Raw genomic sequence first — 8,322 nt, 5'->3', positions numbered from 1 at the left:
AGCCCCTACTTGGTTCATGTCTTGCTCTATATGAATTCGTTCATTGTGAGGATAATGTAGAGGTGTGTTAAAGTTGTATGCTTCCTGTTGTATAATCTTAAATAAATACTAAGTAATGCCTTGTTCCTGAAGACTGGGTGTTGCGATTCCCAGCAACTTCCATGAAGCCAATTACTGAGCTGCTAGTGGTGCAGCTGGAGCTGCTCTCCAAAAGGCCTAAAATCTAAAATTCTGAGCTATTTTGTCTGCTGAACTAGACAAAAGCCACCTCCATATGTGGTGAAATTAGATACATGCAACTCCCAGCTCAATGGATTTCAAAGCATTTACAGCGAGTCATTTTTTTTTTGTGCTGATAAAAATAGAGCAGTGGAAGCACAGTACTCTGGGATAGCACACACACATTCATACTGTCTTTGGAACTGCAGGGGAAAAGGAGGCAGAAAGTAATTACCCACAGTAGAATTTGGCCAGGTACCAAGTGACAGCTCTCTGTTCTGAAAAAAATACCTGTGTTCTTACTGAAACTGTGTGGTCAGGCTCTTACTGTAATATCAGTCATTCAAGGATATCCCAGTATCCCGGCTATTAAGGTGTGGCACTGGATTGGCACTGATTCAGAAAGAAACCATTTACCTGCTGTGAATCAATATGTACACTTTCTCCTTGGAGCTGTTCCATGCAAACACATAAAAGATTTGTACAGGCTAATAAAAGAGGTTTAAGGAGATGGTATGGCTGGAGACTTACGAAAGAAGAATTATTTTTTTCTTTTATGTAAGAAGAATGAGTGATTTACCCATTTAACACAGCCATTACTGGAGCTACCAATATACTCTTCTGTTTACGTGCTCTGCTTTTCCCTTAAATGTACCTAATTTTTATTAAATAGTTTTCATATTTTTATAGGCAGCATTTGGAAGTTGTATGCAAAGTTCTTCATTCTCCTCATTTCTGTGTTGAAACACTACACTGTCTTCCATAGCTACTCATGTAAACTAGAACTGTAAATTAGTATAAACTTACAACATGGAGCATAGCAGTAAGATTAGATGTGATGGAGAAGAGATGGTCCTATATGTTTCAATGCAGAGGGCTCTGGATATAAATCTCTGGCTTGGACATATTTCTTTTGTTATACTTTCATAACAGGTGACATGCTTTAATAGCAGGTTTGGTCTATTTAATTTTGTATATTCTCCTAGTTATATAAATAAAAAACTCTTAAGAATTTATGTCTCCTAAAATATTATGCACTTGTCTTTTATGCTATAATTTCATAATTAGATCAGGATGACTGTGTTCCATCTGTATATACAAATGGTATCGCTAGTTTAATTTGTTATGTGTTGGTGTTGGTTTCATTATTATTATTTAAAAAAGGCTCAATCACTAAGGGAAGTGACTAATTTTCAAGGAGTTTTCCATTGGAATAATGGTGAAAGGATTAGATTATCTGACTTTTGGCCTACAATTGAGGGCAGAGAATGTATAAAACATCTGTAAAATCAGTTCCTTGTCATACATGTAAAAGAGTTTGGATGAATCCCTCAATGTTTTCATACCCACAATGAAATCAGTAAATTTAATTGGAAGACAAGCATGGGTCCTGAGTCTATTCCTGTCAAAGCCCTTGAAGCAAACACTCCTAACTTCAATTAGCCCCACACAGAAAAAATACACTTGCATTGATGTATAAAGTCTAGCTAATAGAAGCTGATCTGGCAAAGATCTAATTGCAGGATAGAAGGTCATAGTTTGAGAGTGCAACAGAATTTTTTGTATGAAGGTTTTCAGGAGTGATTCAAGGGAGTGTAATAAGGCATGGTGACAGTCTGGTGTCTAAACTGCAAGTGCCTTACGTAATGAGAACAGTTATTCTATTATGCTCTGAAATAGGAGTTTCAGAGAGAGACAATTTATACTGCAATGTAGTCACTATTGGAATAATTTAGCTGATTTTCTGTAACATACAAATTTGGAAGATGTTAATATCAATGGTAGAATGAGCAAACACAATAGATAAATCACAAGTATCTTTCCAAGGGAGCAAAAATAGCTCTTTTGACTGCTGATGGAGATGGGATTTCCACCTGCATTTCAGAAAATGGAGCATCAGATACAAAAAGAGCTTCCTGACTGTGGTATTACAATCATGTGTGTTCCTTACCTGCAGGTGCCATTGCAGTTTATGACCCTGTTTTTTGCACTGTAAAATATCTATGCTGTGAGACAGGCATTGTAAGGACAACCATTGCTATGGTTACAGTGAAGACAGATTTGGTACTATTATTTTCATACACAGGAAATACTCCATCCCCAGGCAGGATTTGTATTATTATACGTGTGAAAGAAAAATCTTTATGAGTATTGTAGGTCTTATAATGATGAGACATTTTTATATTCCACAATATTGGCAAAATACGTTCATCAGAAATTAAAGGCAGTTGTTTAGGGCAATGACTGCCATCTGGCTATTAAACCATTGAATGATAATTCATAAATGCATGACTTTCACCTAAACTAGTCTAGTCTAACAGTGAATATGCTTGATATATTTGCTCTATCACTGAAGACGGAGGCTTATAACATTTAAAAAGACTGATTCTACCGCACGTAATGCTAGCTCTGGTAATCGTTTTTCTATCTAAAATTCAGTGCTCTTAGGAAGTTTGTTCTTGGACCCAGATAGAAAACAAGCAGTGAATACCACCCTTTGAAAATGTGTACTCTGGATGGTACTGCCTGAGGGACAATAGAAATATTTTGTGCAACAGACCTTACACAGTAGGTTCTTGATTTGTTTTTTGGAGAATGACGCAACTGGATACGAATGTTTGAGGAAACAATTAGGCAAAAAAAGTTTAGTAAAATCAATATTGGCACTATGAACAGTGCCTTGAGCAATGTCATACAAAGATGACAAACTCCACTGAATAGTACAGCTGCACTCACACAGTAACATATGTTGCTTATTGGCTTTAAGAACGAAGCTCCGTTATCTCACTTAAAAAGGTTGTGTGTGGATATATATATTTAAAAAAAAAATTAGCTATGTTTTGCTAGGACTTTTCAACTTTTTTGTAAATCTGCAATTTTTGACAGGGTTACATAAAATTTTCGGTTTCTTCACCATGGAAGTACAATATATAATTTTGTAGGGACATTTACAGTTTCTCACTTTTTTGTCTAATTTTGCTTTTCTGTTTAGTGACACAGATATCCTGTTGTTTGGATTGAAAAATGATATAACATATCCTCCTTACTTAGTTACTCATGGCTTAACAAAATTTACAGTAGGATATTCAGTCAATTCTAATTCCTAGCACTGCAGAGGACATATACTGCCCACAAGCCCATTTCTTCTGTAGTCTTAATTCCAGGCATCCTTAAAGCACTCCAGAAACTGTTAGATCATTTAAGGAAAACTAGGACATTTAAAACAAAGTATTAAAATACTCTAGGTGTAAAAATAAATATGTACTTAATACCACAGAACAAAGAAAAAAAAGAATTTTTCTTTCTCTTTTTCACAGTACAGTCAAGTATATTGGAAGTCATATTAAGATAAGGTACAGTTAGTGCTGAGTTGATTTTATTCCACTTTACTAAGCAAATGTGGCAGCAATGTAATTTTTAATGTCTGGATATTACACAGCAGATTATTTTGGTGCATAGTGCCTGCCAAGTTCATTATCTGTTCAATAAGACTAAGTATAAGCCTTGGTCTTTTCATACATACTTTGAGGCAATTTGGGGTAGTTTTTAAAGCTCTAAGGCAATATTTTTATTTAGAGACATAAGAGCAAATAGTAACATATACATCTAAGAAATGACAGATCATTCATTACCACTTACTGGCAAATAATAGTTATTAAACCTGTAACAAATACAGTACAAATTTTCTCTTAAAAGCAACATAGTTCTCAATTTCATTTAACAAAATGTTGGCAGGGCTTGAAAGAACTGGTCTGATAGTTTCCCTTGTTCTTTAAAGGGTGGTACATCAAATCCAAGAGCAGTCTTGTGTTGTTTTTCCCCCAGATCAAGGTCAGTTAAATTGCTCTGGCTGTGTTTTTTGATCCTTCCTCAAAAGTATAATAAAATCAAACAAACATGGTTTTGCCTGTGATAGACTTTAATATGCATATTATAAGTACAGAGTGAGCAGCAGGCTTATGTGTGTTTCAGCTTACAATTAGTAAGTATTACGTTGTCATATTTGATCTTCAATGATGGCCTCCGCTTTTCTTTGGAGGAAACAGTGTATATTCAATGCCAAGAGCTATGACAAAAGCTGCAAATCCCCACTTGAGTCCTCTAGTAAAGACTTCTGTTATGGTGACAGGTTTTGCAAAGCCACCCATAAATCTCCAGGCTTCATTACTAGAAGAAAAATGAAACCAAAATTAAAAACAAGATCAGTGGAACCACTGTGATAAACATGAGCAGGAACATCTTTGTTTGTAAAGAATGCTTGCTGAAGGTATTTATATTAGAGATACTTTGAACCTCTATAGAATGTTCTGTCATCTAAGTACCAGGAGTTACCACAAGTAAAGTTCACTATATTAACTCTTAAATCTTTACAGGTATAATTTGAGATACAAGTAACTCCAAGAAACATCATAGTTACAGGAAAAGAACCACCTCCCCAAGTTTTTGTAATTGTTGTCATCTGTTTTTACTGTGAAACAAAATCAGAACCCACTAGCCCTTGCATGGGATGGACTAACTACAAAGGCTCCTCACCATGCTAGACTATCTAGCATAGTTAAATCTTACAAGGAAAGTTTTTCCAGACATAAAAAACTCATCCTAGTGTGGAGGCACTTTCTGTTTTACAATACAACATATTAGGTTCAGATGATTAAAAAAAAAAAAAGACTGAAGAGATTGTATTTAGCTTTAGCTACAGAATATTTACAAACTTCACACTGTTTTGCCTTACTGAAACGTTAGTCACTACCTGACTACCAACATTTATGTGTAGTAGGACCACTGTTACCTATAGAGATGGATGCAGTTTATCTCTTCTAAGGACTCAGAAGTCCTTAAGAAAAGAAAAAAGAACCAACCAATAAAATCAGAACTGTCCTTCCAGGAGAAGATACAGGGTTTTAAAACAAGGGGGTCAGGTATTTATGTTCACAGATAATTCCCTTGGGCAGATGGATTTTGTGACTCCAGATGAAAACACTTGGGCATGGAAGTGTATTGTCTAGATGCCAGTATAGGGTCTAATTGATACAGGCTTAAAGTTTCCAAATATGACATCTTTCACAAAGCTTATTCTGTATTGAATATGTACATTAATGTGCATTTGCCATAAAGGTGGAAAGCCACAGAAATAGAGGCAAGATAACTGTGATACTGGCCTGGAAAATTCATTAAGGACTGATGTTTCAAAAGATTCCTGTCATCATTAAAAGTATGTTTTACTTTATGTTCAGAGCTTTAAACTATTTCAAAGGAATGAAAAAAGTGCTGTCAATCCCAAACCCCTCCAGAGGTTGTAGCATGAAACAACTTTCTAACAGATTACCTATTTGCTCTTCCATTTTTCTTGTAGTGATTTGAAGTAAAGCCTTTTCTATGAAGGCTCCTGGAATAGTTTGCTCATGCAACTTTTCCCTTACAGAAGAAACAGACGACACAGCACAAGACATTTAGCATTTTTATTCCCCAAGATGAAAAGGTGGTTGAGCAAAGTATTGCATAATTCATTAGGTGGGAGAAATACATTAAGCCCTGTTTTAACAGCTTCCTAAATGATCCAGAATTGCTCTATCTAAAAAGGAGCAGATACTCACTGTAGAGTGGCACAACTTAAGACATAAAAGCTGATCCTCCGTTATGTCATTCACTTTTAGCCAAATGAAGTGCACAGTTGAATGCAATTCCACCCTGTATACAAGTACATTTCTTCTTTTCAAATAAAGGCCTCCTCTTGTGTATGAGGAATGCTGCTCCTACTCAGAATGTCAATTCCATTGGCTTCTCATCAGGATCTGAGCACACAGTCTCTTTGCAGAGAAGGACAGGCTTACTTACGTGTGCAGACCTAGTATTACTGAGGGGGGTGAGGTATTGGTCACTGTGCCTGAGCTGCATCATCACAGAACATCACGAAAAGGCAAGGCTGCCTTGCAGTGTGTGGAGACTGGTCAAGGGGATGGAAGGTGTGACCTCTACACAAAAAGTACACAAAGGCTTAACTGAAATTCTAACCAATTTTCACTGTTTTTACCAAAGAAAGAATGATCTGCAATGACAAGGTCCAGTTGATGCTACAAGACAACACATCAAGGTTATTTTTGAGGCTGCTGCGCTTACCGAGCCCACGGATCCCTAAGACCTCGCTTAGCCAGCCTTCTCTGGACCTCCTCCAGTGGGGTGCCCTCTATCTTCCACTGCCTGTAGTCAGGGAGTTCCATTTTGCCATGGCCATGGCCATGGCCGTGTTCATTTCCATGTCCCATACCTACAGCAAAAGGAAAGTCTGTTACTTCACAGAGAGCGTCGTCTTGTTTTCACGCACTTGCAAAGAACAATCCCCTGTACAGGTAAAATGGGGAGGTAACACAAAGGAACAAAGAACAAAGAGCTTTGTTCACGCTGCATTTCAGAACTGGGTGATTACACCCAGTAAAGCAAAGCATGCAGAGTTCAGTGTTGCTGTGTTGTAAGTCACCACCATCACAACATCCTGGAGCAGCTGTGCAAATCTCCTGTGCCAGAGAAGAGGGTAAGCAAACCAATGGCTTCCAATGTCTATAAATGCCCTTTCAGCAACACCAGGGCCCATTATCTTAGGGGCTTTCCACAATATGTCAAAAAGACTTCAGAATGAAAGCTTCTAATCTAGGTATGGCAGAGCTATGAGCGCCAAGCTCAGAAGAAAAACCTGAGAGGAACAAAGGCTCGGCTGCTCAGCTCCTTTTCAGCTGCCTCTAGTTCAGTGAAATATAACCGTGGTGATCAACAGGTCCAGGAGACATGAGCGGGCAAGGAGATGCACCCTACCAGTCACTTGATGAGGCTGAAAAATACACACTCTATTTACATACACCTTAGACAACTACAAAAATATGAAGCTTCTCTTTAAAAACAGCGACCAAGGCCGATAGGAAGGTGAACATTTTCAGGGAGATCCTGAAGGACTGGAAGAAAATAATGACAGCTTTGAAGTCTCTATTTTCACAAAGCACCTGAGACTTCTTTGAGCCAAGATTTCCCATTTTAAGACATATCAGGTGGCAAAATCATATTTAATGTCCTGAACTTTTAGGAAAAGTGACTGGAATACAGAGGTGCCTGTAACTCTTGAAGAAGACTCCAAGCCCTGTAGGCAAGCGAAAAGGGTTTTCTTGCAGAGGGAAACTCGGAGAGCAGCATTAACGCTGTCACTACCCGAAAATACCTCCCCCACCGAATTAAACCCCAGCCTACAGCCTTGCCAGAAAAAAACAAGACCTCTCTGCTACCAACGTTCACCACTCTACAAGGAGGTCATGCCCTGGCACGGCTAGGGGGCTACACTGCGGCACCAGCCCGGCGACTCCGCCCGCAGGGCCGGCACGGGCCGTGCCCGAGGGGCGGCCCGCGCGGGGCATGGAGGGCACAGCCTAGAGTGACAGCCGCCCCTGCCTGCGCTGCCCTGCCCAGCCAGTACACGAGTCCTTCTGGCGGGCAGGGCCCGTTCCCATTCCCGGTACCTGCCCGCTCCGCGACCCTGGTCAGGACGCAGCGCCACCCGGAAGCGGAAGCCAAGAGAGGACCAAGCGCTACGGGAAGCGCAGCCAGCCACGCGGGTTCCGGGAAGCTTTCGTTCCGATCCTTCCTGCTGGCCTGGCGCGGGTGCGGAGGCTGCGGGGCTGCCGCCCGCCCCGCTGCCACCGGCAGCCCTCCTGCCCCGGCCCGACGAGGCAGGACCCGCGCGGGGACCACCGGCGCCGGCTCGGGCCGAGGGGCTGAGGGGAAGGAGACGCTGACGGGAGAGCGGCCAATCGGTGCGGCGCTTGTTGCGGGAGGCGTGGCCCAATGGGCGGGCGCGTTGCTGAGGTGCGGGTCTGGCGGCGGCGGCGGCGGAGCGGGGTGAGGGGGCGGCGGCGCCGGGCGGGGGTCGAAGGGGCTGGGTTCGCACCGGTACCGGCACTGCGTGGCCCGCGCCCTTCGCTGGCTGCCCGCCGGAGTCGGTCGCTGCCGGCGGTGCAGACACGGACGGAAGCCCCGCAGGGTCTGTGCGTGCGGGGGCGCGAACTGTTCCCTGTGCGCCAGCGCCGCTCCCGCTGCCGTTCCTGCTCCCTCTCCCGTCCTCTT

At 41.4% G+C, this 8,322-nt stretch overlaps 2 protein-coding genes across 8 annotated transcripts in view; one reads left to right on the top strand and one right to left on the bottom strand.

Annotated features, from left to right (window-relative positions):
- Positions 1 to 4,117: 4,117 nt before the first annotated feature.
- On the bottom strand, positions 4,118 to 7,957 carry NDUFB3 (NADH:ubiquinone oxidoreductase subunit B3). Of its 3 annotated transcripts, none has more exons than XM_032692769.1 (3): positions 7,723 to 7,845; positions 6,337 to 6,484; positions 4,118 to 4,386 (listed from the first exon to the last, which is right to left on the bottom strand). In XM_032692769.1, exons 2-3 carry the CDS (start codon positions 6,480 to 6,482, stop codon positions 4,230 to 4,232), a joined length of 303 nt encoding a protein of 100 aa, XP_032548660.1. In that variant the 5' UTR covers positions 6,483 to 6,484; positions 7,723 to 7,845; the 3' UTR covers positions 4,118 to 4,229. The 3 variants fall into 3 exon arrangements, with proteins under 3 accessions (XP_032548660.1, XP_032548658.1, XP_032548659.1); XM_032692767.1 differs by lacking the exon at positions 7,723 to 7,845 and adding an exon at positions 6,952 to 7,057; XM_032692768.1 differs by having other exon boundaries at positions 4,119 to 4,386; positions 7,719 to 7,957.
- FAM126B (family with sequence similarity 126 member B) overlaps positions 7,799 to 8,322 on the top strand; it is a 54,262-nt gene continuing 53,738 nt past the window's right edge. For 2 of the 5 annotated variants that reach the window (XM_032692759.1, XM_032692761.1), the window contains exon 1: positions 7,799 to 8,012. The gene's annotated coding sequence lies outside the window, so the exon portion shown is untranslated. Of the gene's footprint in view, positions 8,013 to 8,034; positions 8,098 to 8,220; positions 8,240 to 8,322 lie in introns of those variants that run through there. The other 3 variants (XM_032692755.1, XM_032692754.1, XM_032692756.1) reach the window with 3 other exon arrangements.

The sequence above is a fragment of the Chiroxiphia lanceolata genome, chromosome 7, assembly GCF_009829145.1.
Source record: "Chiroxiphia lanceolata isolate bChiLan1 chromosome 7, bChiLan1.pri, whole genome shotgun sequence".
Taxonomy (NCBI): Eukaryota; Metazoa; Chordata; class Aves; order Passeriformes; family Pipridae; genus Chiroxiphia; species Chiroxiphia lanceolata.
This window is presented reverse-complemented; position numbering and strand designations above follow the sequence as displayed.

Bases quoted from the DNA above. Each gene is read 5' to 3' on its own strand.
- NDUFB3 (XM_032692768.1), bottom strand. From the start codon at position 6,482: ATGGGACATGGAAATGAACACGGCCATGGCCATGGCCATGGCAAAATG. The intron at 4,387-6,336 runs GTAAGCGCAGCA...TTTTTCTTCTAG, and splicing joins CTTAGGGATCCGTGGGCTCG to TAATGAAGCCTGGAGATTTA.